The following is a 27973-nucleotide window of genomic DNA, read 5'->3' as shown; positions in this document are numbered from 1 at the left end:
GCCACCTGCGTCCCGGGATGAGGTGGCTGGAGGCGGTCGCAGGTCCCTCGGGTTGCTCGGCAGACAAGCAGTGCCCTTATCTCTTGATGCTTCTCAAATGGAGAAGCATTTCCTATGCACCTCCTTGCATCTCCCGATTCGCGGGGGACGAAAGGACGGTAGGTTTGGGTCGTGGACTCCTCGGTTGTCTTTAAGCACGCGTGTCCTTAGGAGTGAGGAGGAACGGTTCCAAACAGTGCATAGTGGTGTGACAGAAAATTTGATCTCAAGTGAAACGCTGTGCCCTCCAACCCCCTCGACCTGAGATGTTTGGAAAACCTCCTGCAAAGCTTAGCCGACACTTGTGGCGTGTTTCCTCAGTGTGTTTGCTTTTTTGGAGTCCAGATGGTTAAAATTGTCCAGATAATAAGCTGCCAAATCAGCTGTGCAGATTGTGCTAGTGGAGGGAATTCCAGTGATTGGAATAAGAAGGAAAATACTCCGTGGATTCCCGTCCCCAGCCTTTCTGGAAGGCTACATTTTGAGAACTCCTTTTGTGCCTCTATACTACATCTAGTGGTTTCGCATCACTGGAGCCTTAGAACTCTGTTGTTTTAGCTGACAACAGGAATTGTAACACCGTTGTTGAGCTTTGTTTTTAAAAAAAAAAAAAAAACAAAAAAACAGTAGGCAGGAATCTTAGACTCAGATGGAGTGTTTGGGTTTGCTTTGACCACATGGACCACTTGCTCATCCACGCTGCATTCATTTTTGTTTTAGGTGTGCAGGCGATTGGGAATTATAGAAGTTGATTATTTTGGACTGCAGTTTACGGGTAGCAAAGGTGAAAGTTTATGGCTAAATCTGAGAAATCGGATCTCCCAGCAGATGGATGGGCTAGCCCCTTACCGGCTTAAACTGAAAGTCAAGTTCTTCGTGGAGCCTCATCTCATCTTACAGGAGCAGACTAGGTAAAGTGACGCTAAAATAAACCAATGTCAAATAGACCTTTGATTCCATTTAGGAAGGGCCACTGTACCTTCCCAGAGATGTTCACAGGCAAGTTTGTTTTGATACAGAGCGAGTTGGTTATAACTTAGAAGTTTTCCATAGCACAGTTCTTTTGTTGAGGTGAAAAGAGAGCTGCATAGTTGGCCTGGGGTACATTTTCCAACTCTTCTGGTGTTTTTCGTATTTTTATAGACAATGGGAGAGCAAGGTTGAATTCTTACAAACACTTGAGATCAGTGCCACAACGCAAAAAAATTAAAAAATAATTTAAAAAAGAAAGGAAGAAAGAAAAAAAGACCTAACTGACTTCCTGATAGCGGCATCTACTGCCCGATAGTAACCTCTGTCTCAGCAGTGTTACTACAGGTCATTGCAGTCTGCTCTAACAGAAAGCAGGAAACAGTTCCTCTTGGGTTACTTAAACTTGGTCAACTTCTTCAGCCTAGTGTCAAGTTACAGTGTGTAGCAAAGAGCTCTGTCCGAATTTTAAAAGTTTTTCAGTTTCTTGAAAACTTAGTCAGAAAACTCTTTTAAGGCCAGCAGTAATCCATCGCTACCCCACAGATAGGTTATACGTGATTGTTGAGTTCAGATTGTTAAATTTCTCTCTTCTAGAAAACCACCAGTAGTGGTAGACAATTGGAGCATGTGGTTTCCTTTTTCAAACAGAGGATGGATTCTCCCCTGGACTGGCTGTAATAACTTTTCTCAAGGATGAGCCAGGCTAGGAAACTGGTGTTTAATATTTACTGCTGAAATGCAGGAGACCTAAATCTTAGAGTGGCATGTATAAAAAAAAAAAAAAGAAAAAGGAAAATGACTACTTTTAAACACGGTAAACTTTGGATCTTAGTTCTAATGTTTTTCATAATCCTTTGGATTGGAAATTTGCCATGCACATAAAAAATGTGAGTGTGAGAATTATGAGAAATGATGAGTGAGCCATATCCTTTAAGAGTTTTTTAACATGTCATTTTTTTGGTTGTTTACCAAAGGACGTATAGACACATATTTTGAAATACTGTTTATTTGAATTTGAAATCTCTCCTTTGCCTTTTTATGGGGCTCTAAATGGTGAGAGAAGTGTTCAATTGTGTATCTGAGGGAAGCTAGTATATTGAATTCTTAGTGCTTCTGAAAATGTGTTGCAAAGTATTCAAGTGATTCCATGTTTAAGGATGTTTTAGCTGTCTATATGAATCAGGATAGGTTGGGTTTTTTATTTTTTAATTTTTTTTACCTTAAGGCGGATTTGTGAATGCTTCCACTTTGCAGTTCAGTGTGATAACTTGCAGTTGAGTAAAAGAAAATAGTACATATATATATAAAACACAACATCTTGGAATTTTCATTGTGTAGCTTTATCATTATTTTGCAATTATTTCAGGGCCTCCAGATTCAAATCTGTTTTGATGACACGGATTTATTTTTTAAATCTGCAGAAGTTTGGAGGACCAAATACATCATTTAAACAATGACTAGGGGACTCCTCTGGCGGTCCAGTGGTTAAGACTTCGCCTTCCAATGCAGGGGGTGTGGGTTTGATCCCTGGTCGGGGAGCTAAGATCCCACATGCCTCGCGGCCAAAAAACCAAAACATAAAACAGAAGCAATATTGTAAAAACTTCAATAAAGACTTTTAAAAAATGGTCCATATCAAAAAAATCTTTAAAAAAAACCAATGGCTGCAGTCATAATATAATATGTACATCTGTATTATAAATGCTTACAGATTTTACAATTTGCTACTAGTCTTTACCTGTGCTTTCTTGTAATAGAGTTAATAACTATTATCAACTCCATTCTATTCATGCAAGAAATAGAGACATTTTATGAATTAGAATTGGAATCAAATTTCCTACTTTATTGACTCAATTGACTTTGACTCGAGATTCATGTCTAATAGCACTCAAAGATTGCACATACCTAGTTAGACTAGGTAATTTTAATTGATTTTCATTCCTTTTGAAATCATACTGAAAAATTCATGTGATTTTGACTTTTAAAATATTGGTGTATTTTACTTGTTTTTGTGGGGTTGTCTGAAATAAATACAGAATTTTAAGAAAATGCCACCTAAAGTTTATATAGCATTCTGCTTTAATAACTAGATAAAGTGAGTTGTAATTAGCATTGTACCTTTTCATTAGGATCAGTAGTTGTGCTGATCCTAATTAGCATTGTGTTTATGTGCATGATACTACAGAACAGAAATACTTATTTTCCCTAATATTATGTTATCAAGATAAAGCTGGTTGATAAACATTTTTGATATTTAATCATTTGTTATAAAATATTTATAGAAAATGCCATGAAAATAAAATAGATCTGTTTACATAATGAGTAAGCTCAGCTTTGCCAGTCCAGTTATGAGAGGTGATATTTTACCATCTCTTGGTCAAGTCATGAGGTCAAGTCATAAGTCATTTCCATTTAATATACAGAAAGTGTCTGGACAGTTTATTAAATGGTGCTGAAATATCCTAGCCAAGTTGTCTCTGTGGACAATTAAAGCTCACAGTAGAGCTGGCCTGACTGGGGGCAGTTAATATATTAGTTTGCATCAGATTAGGGAAGCTGCTGTGAGAATGACAGGCAGGAAGGCCCGTCTGTAAGAGGAGAGTTCTAGGGGCAAGGCAGAAGCCCCTGCGTTCTAGGTCCAGCTCAGCAGTCTACCACCAGCATGTACAGCCTTCCAAGACTTGAGCCCAACTGAAAACCCTGAAAGAGATTCTTTAAAATCCCTTCTAGCAGTAGATTTTTTTTTTCTTGGCTTCTGCTTCCTCTCCATATTATTTTCCTAATGCTTTTTCTAAATACATTTCTCTGAAGAGAGAAAAAATACATCCAATGTCTGCTTAGATTGGTAGATAGAGTTAGTCTGACCTCTGATGTGGCCTAATTTTAGATTTGATTCTTTACCTGGATTATTATGTTTGCTCTGGAATGGGGGATTCTGGAAAGTAACCAGAGAGTTTTGTTTAGACTCAGCTGGCACCTTTCAGAGATTGGCGACAGCAGGTGTTTTCAGCAGATGTTTGCCATGCTATGGATTAAAACGAAACGTGAAATTAATATATTCCGGAAGTAGATCTGAAATCATAATCGTCTTTGAAATTATTACCTTTCAAAGGCTTTCGGTTATTCACAGCAATTCAGACCAGATTTTGTCAACATTTTCAAAACCAGAGATTAGAGAATTATATGCTTCATCTTCAGGGATGGTAATTATACCATCCATCCCCAATAAAATCTTTCTGTTTCTCCTGACTGCCACATTTTAGCAGAGCTCTGTGTTCTTTGCTAGAGGCACCCTGCTTGGTTAAGACTCACCAACACCTGAATCCTCTATCCCAGAAACCAATCCCAATACAGGGGCTCCGTGAGTGCTGAACTACATGTTCACGGAAATGCTATAATCCTGAACGTTGCATCTCATTAGGATCTTAAAAGTTGCGAGCAGTGATGCGTTTGACTTCAGACCCCAGTTCACTCACCAGTTCACTCATCACTCCCCGGGGAAGGCTTCTCCAGGCATGCTCAGGAGACTAAACTCTCCCAAGACATCGTGTAGCTTTCCTTTATAGCATTTAATGAGTGTGTAACACTCCACTTACTTATGTGACAATTTGCTTATTGTCAGCCGCTCTAATAATCTAAATTCCATTAAGCAAGGAGCTGATCAACCTTGTATACCCAGAATCTAGCAAGTGCTTGGTGTGTAAATATTTGTTGAATCAATGAATTAAGAACTTGGAAATAAAAAAAAAAATGGGGTTAACTGATACTGTGATAATATAAATTTTCTTATAGGTATTGAAATGTTTGCCAGCTTGCTTCTATAACCTGAAAAGTTTGAGAATGTCTAAAAGAAATCTCACCACTAAACAATGTTTTGTAGTGATTTTTCTCAGTTAAGAATTTGCTCAGTGCTTGGCATTCTTTTGTTTGCTTGCTTCCTTCCTTCGCCCCCTCTACCTCATTCCAAGCCGTTTGTTCATTGTGGTTGTTAGTTCTTATCTCGAGTGAACTACCACGCTCCTGGACCTTTTATGAAGTTCAGATAGTTTTCAAGCCGCAGGCTCACTTTATCTAATTTCAACCAATTTGTAGGTCCTGGCTACTTATTAAACTCAATTTTTCCCTGTCTCTCAACAAATATTACTTAGACAAGTGAAAATCGAAGGAAGATGGCATCACTGAAACCCACAAAGCAAATGCCACATGCAAACTATAGGCAGGTGGAGGTGACAATCTCAAATCAGTACACCGCTGAATCACATTGACCCTAGCCAGTGCCTGTAATCACATTCAAAGTCTTATAAAACATCACGCAATGAGAAGCCCATGCATCGCAGTGAAGAGTAGCCCCCTCTCACCGCAACTAGAGAAAAGCCGGTGCGCAGCAACGAAGACCCAACGCAGCCAAAAATAAAATAAATAAATTTAAAACAAAAAACATTGTCACGATGGTAAAGGTTGATTACAGAATTTACCTTTGTGTGATTTAGGATGGATAAATTCCATAGGATGCATTGCAGGAGTATTATGTTCTTCATATCAACTACATGCCTAAGAGTGGGATGACACAGTCTCTTTTTTTTTTTTTTTTGGTATGCCCAAATACAACATAGGCCCCAGGAAAGTAAAAAATGGTAAAGACAGACGTGTATATTATTTCCAAAGAAAGTATTAATTACATTTCTGAATTCTTATTTATCTTTTAAGGTTTTTTTCTGTTCAGAGTACGGGATGTTTGTGGTGTTATATATGGTTACTTTAGCCACAGACCGCCCACCTGGGCCCCTTCAGTCTCTTTTTGAATTTCTGATACTTATATATGTGTATGAAATATCAGAGAACATTGAGAAATTGATTTTTATGTAACCAAAATGAACTGTGCATTTTGAATGTCATTATAAATAAAATTTAAATATTTAGATGGCACAAAGGGCAGATTCAGGGTGACCAGTGGGGTCAGGTTCCAGGTTTATTTATTCTCTGAGTCGTGTACCCCTAAAGCCTGATCCCAGACCTCTTCTGGACCTGATAGCCCTCCACACAAATCTAAATTGTTGAGAAAGAGATTGTAGTTAATGCTCTTAAACTACAAGATTGCCCGGACTGTTGTTTGCCTAGGGACAGCTATCTACTGCGAGTAATCATATTTTTTAGAAGTCCAGATTTTATGCTTACAAGTGTTTTTCTGCTGTGAGTTGTAACCACTTTTGAAATTAGGAATTTCCCTCACCTGTACCCTCCTTATCTTTTAACTGCTTTGGAGCCTGAGGAGAAAGCAAATTTATCAGTGATTCCCATTTTGCATTTTGGGCTTTGAGAAGGATTTCCTTACACCTGAGTAGAGACCTGACTTGGTAATTATTGGCTGTGACAGGTTTCTCAATTGTAAGCCTTCCATGAAGTGCGGTAGATGTGATGGTTCATTTTCGGTGTGGCTCTTCATTTGAATTCTGAACCTTGACCCTAGGGATTTTTACTGGTGTTATTTTCTCAACCTCTTACTATGAAAAATTTCAAATGTACGGATAAGTTGAAAATTTTTACAGTGAACACCCAATACCTAGATTCTACCATTAACAGTTTAATATACTTGCTTTATCACATATTTATCCATTCATTGATCCCTCTATCCATCCATCAGTCTATTTTTTGATGCTTTTCAAAATAAGTTGTGTGTGAGTACACATCCCCCTAAATACTTCAGTATGCATATCACTAACTAGAACTCAGTATTTGCCTACAGTTCTTTTTTTTTCTTTTGATACAGAATTTATATATGATGAAATGCCTAAATCCTAATATACCACTTAATGAGTTTTGGCAAATGGATGTACCTGTTTAAACAAAACCCTTATCAAGTATTACCATCACTCCAGAAAGTTCTGTCATGCCTCTCTGCAGTCGTTCCCGCCCCCCCCTTCCCTACCGCCACCCCACAACCAGGTTGTATGTTTTTCCAGCATAGTTTAGTGATGCCTGTTCTACTTCATGTCAGTGGAATCGCACAGTATGTACTCTTTTGTGTCTGGCTCCTTTCGTTCATCATAAATTTTTCGAGACCCATCATCTTGTTGTATACATCAGTGGCTTGTTCCTGTTTATTGCTGGATAGTATTCCACTGTAGGAACGTACTGCTGTTTGTTTATGCATGCTCCTATTGATGAACACCTGTTTTCCAGCTATCGTGAATAAAGCTGCTATGAACATTCAAGCACAAGTCTTTTTTGTAGACATGTGTTTTCATTTCTCTTGAGTAAATAAGAATGGAAGAGCTGGGTCATGGAGGTAATTGTTTAGCTTATAAGTAACTGCCAGACCTTTTCCCAAAGCAATTGTACCATTCTGTACTCCTGTCGACAATATACAGGGGACCATTTCGTCCACATCCCTGCCAGGTTTCAGGTGGGTTTACAGTGGTAGCACATTGTGGTTTTAGTTTGTGGCTTTACATCTCTGTTGATTAATAACACTTTTCATGTGCTTATTGGCCTTTTGTACACCTTTTGCGAAGTATCTTTTCAAGTCACTGGCCCTTTTTTATTGAGCAGTTGTCTTTGTTTTTGAGCTGCACAAATTCTTTATATATACTAGTCCTTTGTCAGATATATGTTTTATAAGTGTATTTTTTTTTCCTGTGGTTTGCCTGTGTTTTTGATGCCTTTTGATGAGTAGAAGTTTTTAACCTTGGTGAAGTCTCATTTATCCACTTTTTTCTTTTACGGTTTTTGCTTACTGCATCCTGAGGAACCTACCTCCAAGTCATGAAGATACTCTCCTATGTTTTGTTCTAAAAGGGTTACAGTTTTAGCTTTTATATTTAGGCCTGTGATCTATCTTGAACTGATTTTTGTTTCACTGGAATTTAAGATACAAAACAAACCTATAGCAATTCTGTTGTGACTTGATAATTTTTAAATATAACTTGGCAGTTAGAGCTTGTGGTTTAATGACTCATTGGACTGAGGCGGGCATACGGGTGATCTCAGTGGGTGTCTCGCTCTGTGAGGGAAAAACCAACCGTTACAACGGAGGGCCGAGTTCAGTCAGTCTCTTGGAGAGAAATTCACTTCAGTTACTACGACTGGAGACTTTTTAAAAATAGCTACTTAGCCATTTTCGAGATGTTTTAGGTTAGTTACTTAATTTTGAGTTTAATAGTAAATGTGGAGATAGTTGTTTTATATTTGTGTCATGAAAAGCTCTTCAAAATCATGTAACTGGGAAGATAACTGGAGGGCAGTCATTGAGAGTAACTGCGGTGAGCGGATCGACAACTCCCGATCGGGTCGCAGAGAGTTCTGCTTTGATTATTAGATGATTTCTTTTTTTTTTTTTTTAAAGATAATGCCTATGCACTCTTTTTTTTTTTAATTTTTTTATGGCTGTGTTGGGTCTTCGTTTCTGTGCGAGGGCTTTCTCTAGTTGTGGCAAGTGAGGGCCACTCTTCATCGCGGTGCGCGGGCCTCTCACTATCGTGGCCTCTCTTGTTGCGGAGCACAGGCTCCAGACGCGCAGGCTCAGTAGTTGTGGCTCACGGGCCTAGTTGCTCTGCGGCATGTGGGATCTTCCCAGACCAGGGCTCGAACCCGTGTCCCCTGCATTAGCAGGCAGATTCTCAACCACTGCGCCACCAGGGAAGCCCCAAGCCAACCACTTTTGATCTTTACTTAAAAAAAAAAAAAAATTCACTGCAGGCCTGACTTCTTTGACCACATCTGCTTATTTTGAGATTATTGGTAACTTTTAACCACTTTACAAAAAGGGAGGTGGGGGGGGGGAATCCATGAGCCAGACAGTTACAGGCCAGATGGTTGGAGAGAAAATAACAGGAAAAAATACTTGACTGAAAACCACCCCTAATTATTGAGCCATCACTGGATTCCTTGTGGAAGTGTTTCTGCATGCCCTGCCATTCTCCCTCTTCGAAAGAGCACATGAAATAGGGTCTGCTGATGGCCTGCCGCCGCTGTGACCTTTGCTGTCACTGCTGCATGTGCTCTTCTCCTGGAGAGCATAAACTTATCACCCAAGAGCCAGTTTGTAGCCAGAGTTATTTTGATAGGATACAGTCCTTCACACCAAGAGGCTGTACCTTCCATCGGAACAGGAGCCATCAGATATATTCACCCTGGGACCCCGGCATAGGGCTTGGCACAGTGGCCATGTGTGGCAAATTTGTTGACTTGAAATGAAAAGGTTGCTTTATAGCCATGAAACGGTAAAATGCAGGAAGGGCCCTGCCAGAAAGTTTCTGTAAATGATAAGGAGGAGGAGTTTTGTACTTACAGGGTATCGACCGCAATGCAGCCTAGAATGTGGAGTATGTTGAAAAGGCTATTGTCCCCCAGCTCCTTTTTAAAAATTCTGACTCACACACCGAGAAAGGATCACATTACTCTCAGGCTGCTGACCACCTGTTAATATTTTGTTACTGCTTCTTCTTTGCCTTTGATTTTGGCAGCTGTCTGTCCAGAAGTCGTGGTGGATAGTTTGGAAAAGGAAATTGGATCAATTCTGAAACTCTTCTTTTGCAGGCTAAACTAGTCTCTAACTTAATACTTAGGAAATAAGTTAAAAGACACTTTCATATAAGCAGTAATTAAATTGAGAAGACTTAGTTTGGGTGAAAACCTTGAAATCTTTCAGCACATACTTTCTTCTTTAATGGAAGTATATATTTAGGTTTTTGGGTGATACCCTTAAAATCTTTCAGCACATGCTTTCTTCTTTTTTTTTTTTTTTTTTTTCCCACACACACACACTGTATTTTATTTTTACAAGAGATAAATAGACTGACACCAAGCATTGTACATGGATGACCACAACAAAAGCAACAATGATTGCAATTACCAAACATGAAACACACTCATACTATGTCATAATATTGACATTCAGTCCAGTAATCCTCCACTGTAACAGCTCCTTTACTTTGCAGTGAAAATTGATTTGTATATTCTTTGCCTCTGAGTCCTTGTGGGATTTTTTTTTTTTTTAATTCAGACAGAAAGTCACAAAAATTATACTCATCCTCATCAGTTCACTCAGTCCCATGTAATTAATTTTTTTTTTCATCTTGATCTTTTGTTAGCACTTTTATGAGTTCATCAGTTTTTCATTAGAGTTCTGAAAATGCTTATTCATTCAGTTCAGCAGTACAGTCAGTTACCAGAAACCTGTACTTGTCAGAGTCTTTTCCATGAATTTTTTGAAGATGAAACCCTTTTATAGGAACATATTTGCAAAATCATCAGAGTACACCCAGAACTGTCTGTAAATGACAAAAGACTTAAAAATGACCACGGTTAAAGATTTGATGAAAGTTCATAATAATGCAGTTGACAAGAAAATTAGTTATTTCTGAGATATACATTTTAAAGTAATAACTAGGATTATTACTTATAACATTATACCAGAACATATAAGATTTTTAGAAATTTCATGTAATGTCTGAAACATTTATATTAACATATTTCCATACATATTTCCATACAAATACAAGATTTTTAGAAATTTCATGTAATGTCTGAAACATTTATATTAACATATTTCCATACAAATAACCCAATAAAACTTTAGTATTAGTTGTTTTGTTTGTTTTTTTATACTGCAGGTTCTTATTAGGCATCAATTTTATACACATCAGTGTATACATGTCAATCCCAATCGCCCAATTCAGCACACCACCATCCCCACCTCACCGCAGTTTTCCCCCCTTGGTGTCCATATGTCCATTCTCTACATCTGTGTCTCAACTTCTGCCCTGCAAACTGGCTCATCTGTACCATTTTTCTAGGTTCCACATACATGCATTAATATACGATATTTGTTTTTCTCTTTCTGACTTACTTCACTCTGTATGACTGTCTCTAGATCCATCCACGTCTCAACAAATGACTCAGTTTCGTTCCTTTTTATGGCTGAGTAATATTCCATTGTATATATGTACCACATCTTCTTTATCCATTCGTCTGCTGATGGGCATTTAGGTTGCTTCCATGACCTGGCTATTGTAAATAGTGCTGCAATGAACATTCGGGTGCATGTGTCTTTTTGAATTACGGTTTTCTCTGGGTATATGCCCAGTAGTGGGATTGCTGGGTCATATGGTAATTCTATTTTTAGTTTTTTAAAGAACCTCCATATTGTTCTCCATAGTGGCTGTATCAATTTACATTCCCACCAACAGTGCAAGAGGGTTCCCTTTTCTCCACACCCTCTCCAGCATTTGTTGTTTGTAGATTTTCTGATGATGCCCATTCTAACAGGAGTGAGGTGATACCTCATTGTAGTTTTGATTTGCATTTCTCTAATAATTAGTGATGTTGATCATCTTTTCATGTGCTTCGTGGCCGTCTGTATGTCTTCTTTGGAGAAATGTCTATTTAGGTCTTCTGCCCATTTTTGGATTGGGGTGTTTGTTTCTTTGATATTGAGCTGAATGAGCTGTTTATATATTTTGGAGATTAATCCTTTGTCCGTTGATTCATTTGCAAATATTTTCTCCCATTCTGAGGGTTGTCTTTTCGTCTTGTTTATGGTTTCCTTTGCTGTGCAAAAGCTTTGAAGTTTCATTAGGTCCCACTTGTTTATTTTTGTTTTTATTTCCATTACTCTAGGAGGTGGATCAAAAAAGATCTTGCTGTGATTTATGTCAAAGAGTGTTCTTCCTATGTTTTCCTCTAAGAGTTTTATAGTGTCCAGTCTTATATTTAGGTCTCTAATCCATTTTGAGTTTATTTTTGTGTATGGTGTTAGGGAGTATTCTAATTTCATTCTTTTACATGTAGCTGTCCAGTTTTCCCAGCACCACTTATTGAAGAGACTGTCTTTTCTCCATTGTATATCTTTGCCTCCTTTGTCATAGATTAGTTGACCATAGGTGCGTGGGGTAATCTCTGGGCTTTCTATCTTGTTCCATTGATCTATGTTTCTGTTTTTGTGCCAGTACCATATTGTCTTGATTACTGTAGCTTTGTAGTAGAGTCTGAAGTCAGGGAGTCTGATTCCTCCAGCTCCATTTTTTTGCCTCAAGACTGCTTTGGCTATTCGGGGTCTTTTGTGTCTCCATACAAATTTTAAGATGATTTGTTCTAGCTCCGTAAAAAATGCCATTGGTAATTTGATAGGGATTGCATTGAATCTGTAGATTGCTTTGGGTGGTATACTCATTTTCACAATGTTGATTCTTCCAATCCAAGAACATGGTATATCTCTCCATCTGTTGGTATCATCTTTAATTTCTTTCATCAGTGTCTTATAGTTTTCTGCATACAGGTCTTTTGTCTCCCTAGGTAGGTTTATTCCTAAGTATTTTATTCTTTTTGTTGCAATGGTAAATGGGAGTGTTTCCTTAATTTCTCTTACAGATTTTTCATCATTAGTGTATAGGAATGCAAGAGATTTCTGTGCATTAATTTTGTATCCTGCAACTTTACCATATTCATTAATTAGCTCTAGCAGTTTTCTGGTGGCAGTTTTAGGATTCTCTATGTATAGTATCATGTCATCTGCAAACAGTGCCAGTTTTACTTCTTCTTTTCCAATTTGTATTCCTTTTATTTCTTTTTCTTCTCTGATTGCCGTGGCTAGGACTTCCAGAACTATGTTGAATAATAGTGGTGAGAGTGGACATCCTTGTCTCGTTCCTGATCTTAGAGGAAATGCTTTCAGTTTTTCACCATTGAGAATGATGTTTGCTGTGGGTTTGTCATATATGGCCTTTATTATGTTGAGGTAGGTTCCCTCTATGCCCACTTTCTGGAGAGTTTTTATCAGAAATGGGTGTTGAATTTTGTCAAAAGCTTTTTCTGCATCTATTGAGATGATCATATGGTTTTTATTCTTCAATTTGTTAATATGGTGTATCACATTGATTGATTTGCGTATATTGAAGAATCCTTGCATCCCTGGGATAAATCCCACTTGATCGTGGTGTATGATCCTTTTAATGTGTTGTTGGATTCTGTTTGCTAGTATTTTGTTGAGGATTTTTGCATCTATATTCATCAGTGATATTGGTCTGTAATTTTCTTTTTTTGTAGTGTCTTTGTCTGGTTTTGGTATCAGGGTGATGGTGGCCTCATAGAATGAGTTTGGGAGTGTTCCTTCCTCTGCAATTTTTTGGAAGAGTTTGAGAAGGATGGGTGTTAGCTCTTCTCTAAATGTTTGATAGAATTCACCTGTGAAGCCATCTGGTCCTGGACTTTTGTTTGTTGGAAGATTTTTAATCACAGTTTCAATTTCATTACTTGTGATTGGTCTGTTCATATTTTCTATTTCTTCCTGATTCAGTCTTGGAAGGTTATACCTTTCTAAGAATTTGTCCATTTCTTCCAGGTTCTCCATTTTATTGACATAGAGTTGCTTGTAGTAGTCTCTTAGGATGCTTTGTATTTCTGCAGTGTCTGTTGTAACTTCTCCTTTTTCATTTCTGATTTTATTGATTTGAGTCCTCTCCCTCTTTTTCTTGATGAGTCTGGCTAATGGCTTATCAATTTTGTTTATCTTCTCAAAGAACCAGCTTTTAGTTTTATTGATCTTTGCTATTGTTTTCTTTGTTTCTATTTCATTTATTTCTGCTCTGATCTTGATGATTTCTTTCCTTCTGCTAACTTTGGGTTTTGTTTGTTCTTCTTTCTCTAGTTTCTTTAGGTGTAAGGTTAGATTGTTTACTTGCGATTTTTCTTGTTTCTTTAGGTAGGCTTGTATAGCTATAAACTTCCCTCTTAGAACCGCTTTTGCTGCATCCCATAGGTTTTGGGTCGTCGTGTCTTCATTGTCATTTGTCTCTAGGTATTTTTTTATTTCCTCTTTGATTTCTTCAGTGATCTCTTGGTTATTTAGTAACGTATTGTTTAGCCTCCATGTGTTTGTCTTTTTTACGTTTTTTTCCCTGTAATTCATTTCTAATCTCATAGCGTTGTGGTCAGAAAAGATGCTTGATATGATTTCAATTTTCTTAAATTTACTGAGGCTTGATTTGTGACCCAAGATGTGATCTATCCTGGAGAATGTTCCGTGCGCACTTGAGAAGAACGTGTAATCTGCTGTTTTTGGATGGAATGTCCTATATATATCAATTAAATCTATCTGGTCTATTGTGTCATTTAAAGCTTCTGTTTCCTTATTTATTTTCATTTTGGATGATCTGTCCATTGGTGTAAGTGAAGTGTTAAAGTCCCCCACTATTATTGTGTTACTGTCAATTTCCTCTTTTAAAGCTGTTAGCAGTTGCCTTATGTATTGAGGTGCTCCTATGTTGGGTGCATATATATTTATAATTGTTATATCTTCTTCTTGGTTTGATCCCTGGATCATTATGTAGTGTCCTTCCTTGTCTCTTGTAACATTCTTTATTTTAAAGTCTATTTTATCTGATATGAGTATAGCTACTCCAGCTTTCTTTTGATTTCCATTTGCATGGAATATCTTTTTCCATCCCCTCACTTTCAGTCTGTATGTGTCCCTAGGTCTAAAGTGGGTCTCTTGTAGACAGCATATATATGGGTCTTGTTTTTGTATCCATTCAGCCAGTCTATGTCTTTTGGTTGGGGCATTTAATCCATTCACGTTTAAGGTAATAATCGATATGTACGTTCCTATGACCATTTTCTTAATTGTTTTGGGTTTGGTTTTGTAGGTCCTTTTCTTCTCTTGTGTTTCCCACTTAGAGAAGTTCCTTTAGCATTTGTTGTAGAGCTGGTTTGGTGGTGCTGAATTCTCTTAGCTTTTGCTTGTCTGTAAAGCTTTTGATTTCTCCATCAAATGTGAATGAGATCCTTGCCGGGTAGAGTAATCTTGGTTGTAGGTTCTTCCCTTTCATCACTTTAAATATGTCATGCCACTCCCTTCTGGCTTGCAGAGTTTCTGCTGAGAAATCAGCTGTTAACCTTATGGGAGTTCCCTTGTATGTTATTTGTCGTTTTTCCCTTGCTGCTTTCAGTAATTTTTCTTTGCCTTTCATTTTTGCCACTTTGATTACTATGTGTCTCGGCGTGTTTCTCCTTGGGTTTATTCTGTATGGGACTCTCTGCGCTTCCTGGACTTGGGTGGCTATTTCCTTTCCCATGTTAGGGAAGTTTTCGACTATAATCTCTTCAAATATTTTCTCTGGTCCTTTCTCTCTCTCTTCTCCTTCTGGGACCCCTATAATGTGAATGTTGTTGCATTTAATGTTGTCCCAGAGGTCTCTTAGGCTGTCTTCATTTCTTTTCATTCTTTTTTCTTTAGTCTGTTCCGCAGCAGTGAATTCCATCATTCTGTCTTCCAGGTCACTTATCCGTTCTTCTGCCTCAGTTATTCTGCTATTGATTCCTTCTAGTGTAGTTTTCATTTCAGTTATTGTATTGGTCATCTCTGTTTGTTTGTTCTTTAATTCTTCTAGGTCTTTGTTAATCATTTCTTGCATCTTCTCAATCTTTGCCTCCATTCTTATTCCGAGGTCCTGGATCATCTTCACTATCATTATTCTGAATTCTTTTTCTGGAAGGTTGCCTATCTCCACTTCATTTAGTTGTTTTTCTGGGGTTTTTTCTTGTTCCTTCATCTGGTACATAGCCCTCTGCCTTTTCATCTTGTCTATCTTTCTGTAACTGTGGTTTTTGGTCCACAGGCTGCAGGATTGTAGTTTTTCTTGCTTCTGTTGTCTGCCCTCTGGTGGTCGAGGCTATCTAAGAGGCTTGATGGGAGGCTCTGGTGGTGGGTAGAGCTGACTGTTGCTGTTGCAGTCAGAGCTCAGTAAAACCTTAATCCACTTGACTGTTGATGGGTGGGGCTGGGTTCCCTCCCTGTTGCTGTGGCGGTCAGAGCTCAGTAAAACCTTAATCCACTTGACTGTTGATGGGTGGGGCTGGGTTCCCTCCCTGTTGCTGTGGCGGTCAAAGCTCAGTAAAACCTTAATCCACTTGACTGTTGATGGGTGGGGCTGGGTTCCCTCCCTGTTGGTTGTTTTGCCTGAGGCAACCCAACACTGGAGCCTACCCGTGCTCTTTGGTGGGGTTATTGGCAGACTCTGGGAGGGCTCACGCCAAGGAGAACTTCCCAGAACCTCTGCTGCCAGTGTCCTTATCCCCACGGTGAAACAGAGCCACCACTCGCCTCTGCAGGAGACCCCCCAACACCAGCAGGTAGGTCTGGTTCAGTCTCCCCCAGGGTCACTGCTCCTTCCCCTGGGTCCCGATGCACACATTACTTTGTGTGTGCCCTCCAAGAGTGGGGTCTCTGTTTCCCCCAGTCCTGTCAAAGTCCTGCAATCAATTCCCACTAGGCTTCAAAGTCTGATTCTCTAGGAATTCCTCCTCCCGTAGCCGGACCCCCAGGTTGGGAAGCCTGACGTGGGGCTCAGAACCTTCACTCCAGTGGGTGGACTTCCGTGGTATAAGTGTTCGCCAGTCTGTGAGCCACCCACCCAGCAGTTATGGGATTTGATTTTACTCTGATTGCACCCCTCCTACCGTCTCACTGTGGCTTCTCCTCTGTCCTTGGACGTGGGGTATCCTCCTTGGTGAAGTCCAGGGTCTTCCTGTCAATGATTGTCCAGCAGCCAGTTGTGATTCTGGTGCTCTAGCAAGAGGGAGTGAGAGCACGTCCTTCTACTCCGCCATCTTGGTTAATCCTCGCTTTCTTCTTTAATGGAAGTATATATTTAGGTTTTTGGGTGATACCCTTAAAATCTTTCAGCACATGCTTTCTTCTTTAATGGAAGTATATATTTAGGTTTTTGGGTGATACCCTTAAAATCTTTCAGCACATGCTTTCTTCTTTAATGGAAGTATATATTTAGGTTTTTGTTCCCTACTAACATGTCCACTGATGAATGCAGAGACAGAGGTACATTAACCAAGATGACGTTTACCGAACAGTCCTCTAAAAAGCCTTCTGAGGGCTGAAGCAGTGTTGTAACATCAAGATTTTAAGGGACGGCTAGACCTCAGTCCTCAGATAGCTATTTTAAAACAAGTTATTTTTGTAGTTATTTCTTTGCCCCAGTAAGGACCCCCTTCTCAGTTTAGCAGTATGTCAGAAATACTTTAAAGACAAGCAGATGTTTGGGTTAATAAAAACCATGCTTATCTTCTTCCAGTGCTATTATGCATTCTTACTGTGATTTCTTCATAGGGGGCTTTGAATAAAGAAAAAACTGCAGTGTTTGGCAGAGTCTGATAATTTTAAACATTTCTTTATCATTATAGAAGGCACAAAACATTGAATTTAAACATTTCTTAAAGGAGGATTAATGGCTCTTGTCAGCCTGAAGTTTTGAGACTCTCAACAGATCCCCTCCTTTTATTTCTACCCTCAAGTTCCCTTGCCTCCTTTTTTTGCATTGTTCACGTTATCCCTTCTACCTGGATGTCAGACACAAGGTTAGCATATAAATAAAAGCATCTCGAGGACTGGAATAAGGGTATCCAGCTGAAGGGGGGAGCTGAATTTAGGAACCCTGTTCAGAGCTTTACAATGATGATCATAATTCATTTGTTAACAGAAGGAATAGCATGGCATTTCAGCATGATTGAGAGGCTGTATTGAGTCATCAAAGGAAGGTTATACATTTGCCAGAGACAAATTTCATAATCCAGGCCAGTCTGCCTATGACAGTTTAGATACTCTGTTCGGAATCTTAGGCAACGCGGATTGGCAGGCAACGATATCTGAAGTTTTCCAGGACTTCTAATTCTCACATACCTTTTGGTAAATGTAGAATACAGTGTTGTATACAATTAGGACAGGCTCATATGGAATGAAACTAGGATGGGGATATAAGCTAGTTGCAGACAGCGTGTAGTTTTATGTACATTTATAGAACTCTCTGATGTTAGAGGCACTTATGAAGTCAGCTTAGGCGCAGCTAAATGTACTAGAAGTTAGAACCTGTCAAATATTATAATAGAGGAAGAAATAGTTTGCATGTGATATAGACAAAAGTGTATCCAAATGAGGGGACAGGAGGAGTGGCCTTCAGGACAGAGGGAACAGCAACACCAAGACGTGGGGACGTGAATGTGCTTGGTTTTTCCAGAAGGAGGAATTGTCCCTTTCCTGGGGCATGGTGGCTGGAGGGAATGACAGGAGATGTAGCTGGAAATCTGGGGCTAGATGTGGAGAACCCTGGGCTCATGCTGACGTGTGCTTCCTTGGCAAACAATGGGGATCCCTTGAAGGATTCTGAGCAGAGAAATGGCAAGTTTATATCAGAAGCAAGCAGCTTGGAAGATGGATTCACGGAGTCTAGAAGAGAGATCAGCTTAGAGGATATTGTAAATTCTCTTGACAGTTGAGAGCTGCAAGTAGGATAGAGGAGGTAAAAATGGGAAAAACGGAACTGGATTTAAAGAGTTTTCAGAGACAGAAGGAAGATGAAGAGTCAAAAGTGAGTCTGTGGTAAAAATAACAAATCAGTCTCTGGTTTCCAATGGGAGAAAAAGTGGGTTTGGGGAGGAAGTTTGGCTTTGAAGAAGGTGAAATTGGGATACTGAAGACCATCCAGTGGAGAAGTCTGTTAGCACTTGGATATTTGAATATGATCCTTAGGAGAGAAGTTGGGGTTAAAACTAGAGATTTGAGGGTCATTTGAATAAAGGTGAGGATTTTAAGATAACAATTACACATCAAGATAAAGTTTTTCTGATTAAGATAATTTCTTTTAAATAGTATAATGCAGAAACATGTATATAATTATTTTGTAACTTGAATGTTACTGAACTTGTCATAGTTAGACTTGTTTTGTTCGGGTTAGACTTTTTGTTTCAGAGAAACTTAATCCTTAGACTTATTTTGCCTTACTACTCATGATAAAAAAAAAAGGTCTGTAACAGTAAGCATTTTTAAGGCAGCTTTCTTCCTTGCTCTCTTTTCCTTACTTAAATGGGATTATGAAATTGCTAAGCAGTTGGGTCCGATACCAAGTTAGTCCCCCAGCATAACCTCACTCTCACATTGCTTTGCAGGCATATCTTTTTCTTGCATATCAAGGAGGCCCTCCTGGCAGGCCACCTCCAGTGTTCACCAGAGCAAGCGGTGGAACTCAGTGCCCTCCTGGCGCAGACCAAGTTTGGGGACTACAGCCAGAACACAGCCAAGTACAGCTCTGAGGGGCTGTGTGCCAAGGAGCTCTCCAGTGCCACCTTGAGCAGGTGAGGCTGCAGTGCAGGCTCGTGTTTACTGTCCCACATCTAGCAAATTTATAAGAGTTTCCAGAAGGAAATCAAACTATGATAGATAACAGGTAATTTGTGAGGTTGAGACTAGACCATTGCCCAATATAACCCACTATTTTCAAAAGATTCTTAGCCTTTTCTTTGAGAAACTTAAAAACACAAAATATAATCCACACAAATAAATGCCCTTATACAAAATACTATATAACAGGAATTGTAAAATCTCTGACCTTTTAAGAATGCATATCTCTTAAAAAGTCTGTCATGTTTATCGGCATTTTCTTCGTCCCAGCAGGGATTAAACCAAGAGACCTAACAAAGATGTCTCAATTATCTCTTCCTGGGTAACAGGGTTGCCCCTCTAAACTTAGTGGCTTAAAACAACAAAATCATCTCACAGTTCTCTGGGTCAGGAATCTGGCCGTGGCCCGGTTGGGTTCTCTGGCTCCAGATCTCTCAGGAGGCTGCAGTCAAGCTGCTGGTGGGGTTCAGTCTCATCTGAAGGCTCAGCTGAGGGAGGGATCTGCTTCCAGTTTGGCTCAGATGGCTTGTTGGCTGGCCTGTGCCTTCACCACGGCGGCCTCTTCGGGGGGCTATTTGATATTGTGGTGACTGTCTTCCCCAAGGATGAGCAATTGAGTCAGAGCAAGAACAAACACCCAAGATGGATTCAAAGTCTCTTTTAACTTAATCTCAGAAGTGAGTGACAGCACATCACTTTGGCCTTATTCTGTTCATTAGAAGCAAGTCATTACTCCAGCGTGCACTCAAGTGAAGGAAGTTACACGAGAGCATGGATACCAGGAGGTGGGGACCTTTAAGGACGGTATTGGAGGCTGTCCGCCCCAATAGATAAAATAGATCCTGCATTTTTCAGTTGCAAATGACCTAATCAATCCCATTTAATGCTATATTATAATGAAACTTAGAAAGCAAATCTAGACAAATGCATGAGACATTGCTATGTATAAATTTCTTACGTATTTTTTGTTTGTTTGTTTGTTTGTTTTAATTTTATTGTTTATTTATTTAATTTTTGGCTGTGTTGGGTCTCCGTTTCTGTGCGAGGGCTTTCTCTAGTTGAGGCAAGCAGGGGCCACTCTTCATCACGGTGCGTGGGCCTCTCACTATCACAGCCTCTCTTGTTGCGGAGCACAGGCTCCAGATGCGCAGGCTCAGTAGTTATGGCTCACGGGCCCGGTTGCTCCGCGGCATGTGGGATCTTCCCAGACCAGGGCTCGAACCCGTGTCCCCTGCATTGGCAGGCAGACCCTCAACCACTGTGCCACCAGGGAAGCCCCTCTTATGTACGTTTTTAGAGATTTTCCATAGTTCTTTTCATTCATCCCCGTCTGGCATCCCCAATAGTTTTTTTTCCTAATTATTTAATAGTTGAGATCTTGAACAGTGTCTTAAAAGTATTCTACAATAAGTTTGCTAAATAAATGAAACATCAATAGTATATAGCTTTGAGTTTTTGTGATTCGTAGATGACAGTGTCAGTATAATTCACTAGTGAAAATGATACCGATTTATCTCTGAAGACTGCATCAGTTAATCTCTCTGTATGCTTCTCTGCCCTTTTGGTGTCTTGCAGCATTGTGGCAAAGCATAAGGAGTTGGAGGGGACCAGCCAGGCTTCGGCTGAATACCAAGTTTTGCAGATTGTGTCGGCAATGGAAAACTACGGCACAGAATGGCATTCTGTGAGGGACAGCGAAGGGCAGAAACTCCTCATTGGGGTTGGACCTGAAGGAATCTCAATTTGTAAAGATGACTTCAGCCCAATTAATAGGTAACCCAAGTCTTAAATTTTTGTTTAGACCTAAGTGTGTACGTACTTTTGTAGCTCTGATGGTAAAAATAGGAAATGGAGAGGGATTTACTATACAGTCATCCTTTAGGAACAATGTGTTTCATTTTGGGTAGGTACATTCATTTTATTCAGGCCTTGATAACCGTTCCAATATTTTTTTAAAATTTAGGCTCAAGTGTACTGATGTGACCGAGTTAATATTTTTCAAATGTCATCCACAGCTATAAAAATCTCATTTCACCTACACACACACACACACACAAATCCACACACACACACAACACACACACACACACACACACACACACACACACACACACACCCCTCCAAAACTTGCTCCAGTGCGCCTCTCCACTTACCCCCAACTGCTTTTCAAAGAGCCTTTCTACCTAGGGAGCAGAGTGCTTATCTGATGGTCCCAGGCAGAGCGTCCAGCTTTATGGCTGGGCCCTGAGCACGTGGGAACCCTGCGGGAGCACACACACGGTGACCCATCTCCCCTGGGCTTGCTCACTTTTCTCTTCCCACCTTTCAGGATTGCTTACCCTGTCGTGCAGATGGCTACCCAGTCAGGGAAGAATGTGTACCTCACCGTCACCAAGGAGTCTGGGAACAGCATCGTGCTCCTGTTCAAGATGATCAGCACTAGGGCAGCCAGCGGGCTCTACCGAGCCATCACCGAGACGCATGCTTTTTACAGGCACGTACCCCTGTGCACCCCGTAACCCCGGCGTCTGCCACAGTGCTGAGGTTTCCAGGTGACAGCAAGGCTCCTGTGGGTCCTGGTATCACTGTGTCAGTGAACCTTGTACAGAGCTTAAGAAATCGGCTGTTTTCAAACCCTTCATTTCTGCCATAGCAGTGGGGTCCTTCTCAACATCATCCTGCTTTTCCCTCAGGATGTGTGTGTGTGTGTGTGTGTGTGTGAGTGAGAGTGTGAGCTGCATGGATTCGCTGTACTGCTTATCTCTTAGCCCGTTTCCTCATAGCTCCCCCTCCCCCAGGTGACTGAGCGGTGGGGCCTGTTCAGCCGCTGCTTTTGCCCTCTTCCCGCAGGATGACCCAAGTCGTCTTTCCTTCCTGGGAGAGCTGCTACCCTGAATCCTCAGTGTGTAGTGAGGATGTCTCGATAACTGTATTGATAGCCTTATTTCCAAGGGTGCTTTAAAGTAGACTTGCGATTTGACTCAAATATTTGGAAAGTTTATTAAAAGCTAAGAAGTTTAATTGGCAGGCAACCAACCCTTTTTTTATGTTAAAGTAGACACACTCATTGTGGAGCAGAATGGAAAATTTGTAGAAATTTTTAACAGAAAGCTAAGACTACAAAGAAAAATGTCCTTTTTCTTGCCATAAGCTGCTTTGGACTGTAGTTCTGTCCCTGGAGGTGGAGGTGCCCTCTGGTTTACAGCTGCCTGATCAGGGGTCCTTCCTTTGGAGACACTTGAGAAGCATAGAGGTAGAATCATTGAAATACCTAACACCTGTGAAACTGGAAGAATTCATTTTCAAGCACACAAACAAGAATATTTAATGTCTGCTCCCATGAGCATCCTTCTTCACAGCAGTGTTTAAGGTCTGGCTCATGGGGACGCCCAGGCCTGTCCGTACTGAGGTGGGTGTCCCATCTCTGTCCGTAGGTGCGACACGGTGACCAGTGCCGTCATGATGCAGTACAGCCGAGACCTGAAGGGCCACTTGGCTTCTCTGTTTCTGAACGAAAACATCAACCTGGGCAAGAAGTATGTCTTCGATATTAAAAGAACCTCCAAGGAGGCGTATGACCACGCCAGGAGGGCTCTGTACAACGCGGGTGTGGTGGATCTCGTGCCGAGAAGCGACCCCAGCCCCCCAAACTCTCCCCTGAAGTCCTCGGAGAGCAGCATGAGCTGCGGCAGCTGCGAGGGCCTTGGCTGCCAGCAGACCCGGGCCCTCCAGGAGAAGCTGCGCAAGCTCAAGGAGGCCATGCTGTGCGTGCTGTGCTGCGAGGGTGAGATCAACTCAGCCTTCTGCCCCTGCGGCCACACTGTGTGCTGCGAGGGCTGCGCCACCCAGCTCCAGGTGAGGCTCTTCCCAGCTCCAGGTGAGGGGGCGTTTCCAGCTCCAGGTGAGGGTCCTCCTGGCTCCAGGTGAGGGTCCTTCCGCCTCCAGATGAGGGGATGTTTCCAGCTCCAGGTGAGGGGGCGTTTCTAGCTCCAGGTGAGGGTCCTCCCGGTTCCAGGTGAGGGTCCTCCCGGCTCCAGGTGAGGGTCCTCCTGGCTCCAGGTGAGGGGGCATTTCCAGTTCCAGGTGAGGATCCTCCTGGCTCCAGGTGAGGGTCCTCCTGGCTCCAGGTGAGGGGGCATTTCCAGTTCCAGGTGAGGGTCCTCCTGGCTCCAGGTGAGGGGGCATTTCCAGTTCCAGGTGAGGGTCCTCCTGGCTCCAGGTGAGGGGGCGTTTCCAGTTCCAGGTGAGGAGCCTCCCGGCTCCAGGTGAGGGTCCTCCCGGTTCAAGGTGAGGGTCCCCCCGGCTCCAGGTGAGGGGGCATTTCCAGTTCCAGGTGAGGATCCTCCTGGCTCCAGGTGAGGGTCCCCCCGGCTCCAGGTGAGGGGGCGTTTCCAGTTCCAGGTGAGGATCCTCCCGGCTCCAGGTGAGGGTCCTCCTGGCTCCAGGTGAGGGGGCATTTCCAGTTCCACGTGAGGATCCTCCTGGCGCCAGGTGAGGGTCCTCCTGGCTCCAGGTGAGGGGGAGTTTCCAGTTCCAGGTGAGGGTCCTCCCAGCCCCAGGTGAGGGTCCTCCCAGCTCCAGGTGAGGGGTCAGCCGGCTGGCATGGGCCAGGCGCTGACTTGTGGAGGCACAGATGGAGAATGTCCATCTCCATCCAGAGGGTCTTTGTATCTGTGACTTGGAAGGTGTTGCCCTTTGGAAACAGTTTAGATTAGCACACTCTTTCCAACAATGTAATTACTAAATCATAGGCTTCTTTCAAGTCCTGGATATGAGGTTCAGATTCACAAGGTACCACATCTAGTTAGTGGCTGAGCCGGGCACTGGAATCCAGGCCTCCTGGGGGCTGGTCACCTCCTTCTCTTCCCTTTCATGTTGTCTCTGCTTCTTGACACTTCGGAGGATGGTCTTTTTTACTTACTTGTATTATTTGGGAAAGAATTCTTAGAGTTTTGAGTGATAGTTAACTCTCAGTTATCCATGGGTGGGTTGTTGCCTAATTTTTGGTGATTCATTTCTTTTTAGTACTGCCTATGCCTCCTAGGTCCCCTTGGATTAGCTCTCACTTAGCAAGTCAAACTAATTTTAATATTAGTAAAAAAAATAAAAGCACCTCTTACGTAGTATCTTTTTCTTTCTTGCACCTTGCATTTCCTTTTACAATAATATTTTCAATTTGTTTTCATTTCCCAGAACCGTTGGCTAACTGTCACTGTGATTTTATGTAAAATCAACCCTAAATAACATCTAGTCCCTCAGAAGCTGCTAATTTCAGAACTATTTTTAGGGCTACATATGAGCCAAGAGGATGCCCAAGGATTTACTTGGTCCTTCCTTAGAGTAGATCACGCTCCTAAGACAAGTTATTTCCCCAGAAGTGGTCATGGATTTGCCTCTTTCATCCACATAGTCTGGTTGTCATGCCTAAGGCTCCCCATGTGGCTGAGGAAGGGACATGCTTGCGGAGAGGCCAGCCAGGGGTGTGGAGCTGTGACCTGTGACTAGGAGCAGCCATGCTCACTGGCCACGTGGCATCCACCCAGTGATGCACCCTGAGCCACCTGAGCCAAGGACACAGTCTCCAGAAGGGTCTCCTGCATCCCTGCCTGAGACTTCATAATCAGCCCATGTAGGGACCACAGCCTCATTGCACAGCAAGAAGTCTTCAGTAATCACTTTACTCACGGTGCCTTGTTTAGAGTTTGACTGAAAACCTGATTAATTTCATTCATTTATACTTTTTCATAGTATTTATTTTTAATCCTTTGTCAAGTATAAAATGTCAGACTTGTTAGAAAGCAAAGATCTCTCCCAGTGGAAAGCTAGAAATAATTGTGACCACAACGTATTTAGAAAAAGCACTGTAATAGGTACCACGGGTGAACACTGAAGACACAGATCCTTGGAAGTGTCCTAACCCATACTGTCGGCTTCTCTTTTCCAGTCCTGTCCTGTCTGCAGGTCACGGGTGGACCACGTCCAGCACGTCTACCTGCCGACCCACACCAGTCTTCTCAACCTGACTGTGATCTGATCTGCTGTGTACTTACCGGACATGCCATGTCTCCATGAACTGCACTAGTATAAACTATAAACATGATAGATTGTGGAGAGAATAAATACTCCAACGCCCATCTGCCATGCAACGTTTAGGGGAAAAAAAAAAAAAGAAGAATAGAAACAGTATGACTACTCCTCACCGCCAAAATGTACCATGCGTAGAATCAGCACCTCTGGGTTGGCGACCAGGAAGAGCTCTGGGACCCAGACACATTCCTTGGACTTTTCTTCTTTTTATGATCAAGTAAAGAAATCAGGAAGATCTTTGACATCAGTTAAGTGGCAGCATAGCCCAAAAGTGAGTACCTTTTAGAAAATGATGTTTAAGTCTCCCTAACGTATCCCAAGGTAAGTTTCCTACTTGCAGCCAATTTTGTAAGAATTCATTTTAAGGATTTACTTGGTTCTTTTTGTACGGGTCACAGAGCTCTGGACATTTTTAATAGGAAAATTTTTCTTAAAGAGATAGTTGTCATTTTAATGTCATTTCTGTTTTTCTAACTTGTTCAAGAAAGATTGGGGGGCAAACATATTTAAAACTCGATTCGGGGACTTTTTTAGAGTGGACACAAAGTTGTCAGATTTAAACCAGTCTGACCAGTGGAAAACAGATCACTCCACCTGGATGGTTTCCTATTCTTTCCCCCTCCCCCTCTCCTTACCCTGTCCCCAAGCCTTTCAATTATAAAATGCTACCAGTCTGGTTAGCCGATTTCTGTGGAGTAGTCAGCACTCCTTGGGCCTCTTGAGTTGGTGGAATATTTTAAGATTGCAAAGGGAGCACATGTTCCTTGGAAGGAAGAGCATTGCTCGCTGAGATGAAGCTTCGCCGTGTACAAAGTAGGGGTGGTTCGTGAGTTCTCCGACGCACCCTTCTCCAGCTTCAACCGGTGGGGTTGCTTTTGCTTGAGCCATCGAGCCTTTTACAGCCTTATCGTAGATATCCTAGATATTGTAAGCTTTTTTTTTTGGTAGTAAATGCTTAAGTGTATTAACTTTTTGTTGTCCCTCTATATGTTTTAGAGGGGTTTCGGGGGTTTTTTGTTTCTGTATTCTTAATCATGTTTTCCACTCCCACTTGGGCATTTTGGAACCTGGTCAGCTTGTTGGTTTTCTAGGATGTCTGGAACCTGGATGACCTTATTGGGTGCAATACTAGCTAAGTTAAAGCTAGAAACCTACACTGTCACTTTACTGAGATTTCTGAGTATACTTTTCATATTGCCTTAATGTAGCAGTAATGTGTTTATGCATTTGTTTCTTTGCACAGACATTTTGTCAGATATTAAAACTCTACTTTTTTATGGCACATATTAGCATATAAGCCTTTATTCCAAGAGGTATTTATTTTTTCACTTGTAAAAAAGTAATGTTTCACATATAAAGAACTCTGTTATATCTTAAAGAATTTCTGTCTTTTATATTCAGGATAATAAAGATGTTAAAGCAAACACGGGTGTTTGTATCTTCACAGTTATTGTCATTTAAGCCAGTTTTTATTCATTTAATAGAGCATGGATGATGTCATGGTTGGTATCTAATGTGGTCCTTCGTGGAAAGTTTGAAAATGTTTAAGGTATTGGCTCTAATCGAGGAGACTATTTACCCAGTTACTCATTCATCTATGTTTTCTGGTTTATAGGATTGCAATGTAGGTGAAAATAGGGTAATATACACAAGCAGACGAAAAGTAAAAATTGGGAAAAGGACTGTAAAGTATTGGAGAAGGAGGGGAATGGCGAAGTTGGAAGTTAAAACTGTAAACCCAGATGATGCCGCTAGTGCGTTGCCTGGTCAGGACAGGTGAGTGCCGGGCTGGGTCCCAGCAGAGATGGCCTCAGCCTACAGACTCTAGGGCTGCATTCTATAGGACGGCTAGCCTGCTGCTGCTGGGACCTCACTGCCCTGAGTGTGCCAGTGTGTGCTCAAAGGAAATACTTTGTGGAGTAGAGAACAGTGCACATAATATATGTAACTCAGAACTGTCTGTAGCAGTCAAGTAATTTCAGCTGCTACAGAGGTTCAGTTCGATACAAGTGCAGTGATTTCAAGCAAACAACTTTTTAAAAATTGAGAAAAACAAGATTTGTTTTCCACTATTCCTATACCTAAGTCAACCTCCCATCAGGTTCTAGGAATTAACTTATTTGTTCAATCAACACATTTATTGAGCACCTGCTAAGTTACTATTGAGCACTGGAAATTTAATAATGATCAAGACACGAATGATACAGGATGCCCATGTCATGTACTTAAACCTGTAATTTACACTATTTTCTCTCTCTATAGAAATTAAATAATATTCAAAATGATAGAATATTAACACTGGAGAGGATCTTAAATGTGGTAGTCTCAAAATGCTGACCAGAATAATGGATGGATGGATGACAGGCCAACAAATGGATAAGATATTGTTCACCCCACTACACCATGGACTCCTCAAGCTCAGTGACTAACATGAAAACTAGTGTATTACAAGGTGACTTAAGAGAGCTAAAAGAAAAGCGCTGTGTAGGCACGGAAGGTGATGGTTAATTCTCCTTAAGAGCCAAGGGTAAGGGTGCTTCACAAAGACCATTTGAGCTGAGCCTTAACATTCTAGTTGAATTTTATCAGGTGGAGAAGAAAGTGTATGGTGCATACAGGGTTAGAATGCAGTTTGGGAGGCTGGCCCATCCCCCTGTGGTCAATGAAGTGGTAAGAAATGAAGTTCTGAAGGGA

The 27973-nt window shown here is 41.2% G+C and overlaps 2 protein-coding genes across 2 annotated transcripts; both read left to right on the top strand.

Moving 5' to 3' along the window:
- The first annotated feature begins 17 nt into the window (after window positions 1-17).
- LOC137774124 (E3 ubiquitin-protein ligase MYLIP-like) lies at window positions 18-21711 on the top strand. The gene is made up of 4 exons (XM_068559230.1): window positions 18-158; window positions 760-950; window positions 20768-20965; window positions 21522-21711. The coding sequence occupies exons 1-4, from the start codon at window positions 18-20 to the stop codon at window positions 21709-21711; spliced, it is 720 nt and encodes a 239-aa protein (XP_068415331.1).
- Window positions 21712-22492: 781 nt separating this feature from the next.
- Window positions 22493-26602, top strand: LOC137773873 (E3 ubiquitin-protein ligase MYLIP-like). Its single transcript, XM_068558938.1, has 2 exons — window positions 22493-23047; window positions 25137-26602. Exons 1-2 carry the CDS (start codon window positions 22652-22654, stop codon window positions 25224-25226), a joined length of 486 nt encoding a protein of 161 aa, XP_068415039.1. The 5' UTR covers window positions 22493-22651; the 3' UTR covers window positions 25227-26602.
- The last annotated feature ends 1371 nt before the right edge of the window (window positions 26603-27973 follow it).

Source organism: Eschrichtius robustus, chromosome 12, assembly GCF_028021215.1.
Source record: "Eschrichtius robustus isolate mEscRob2 chromosome 12, mEscRob2.pri, whole genome shotgun sequence".
Lineage (NCBI taxonomy): Eukaryota > Metazoa > Chordata > Mammalia > Artiodactyla > Eschrichtiidae > Eschrichtius > Eschrichtius robustus.
Note: the sequence above shows the minus strand (reverse complement) of the source record. Positions and strands in the feature narration are given on the sequence as shown.

Excerpts from the sequence above, each read along its gene's own strand:
- LOC137774124 (XM_068559230.1), top strand. The coding sequence starts at position 18 with ATGAGGTGGCTGGAGGCGGTCGCAGGTCCCTCGGGTTGCTCGGCAGAC. Across the intron at positions 159-759 it reads TCGCGGGGGACGAAAGGACG|GTGTGCAGGCGATTGGGAAT; the intron begins GTAGGTTTGGGT and ends TTTTTGTTTTAG. Across the intron at positions 951-20,767 it reads ATCTTACAGGAGCAGACTAG|CATTGTGGCAAAGCATAAGG; the intron begins GTAAAGTGACGC and ends GGTGTCTTGCAG.
- LOC137773873 (XM_068558938.1), top strand. The coding sequence starts at position 22,652 with ATGATGCAGTACAGCCGAGACCTGAAGGGCCACTTGGCTTCTCTGTTT. Across the intron at positions 23,048-25,136 it reads GCTGCGCCACCCAGCTCCAG|TCCTGTCCTGTCTGCAGGTC; the intron begins GTGAGGCTCTTC and ends TCTCTTTTCCAG.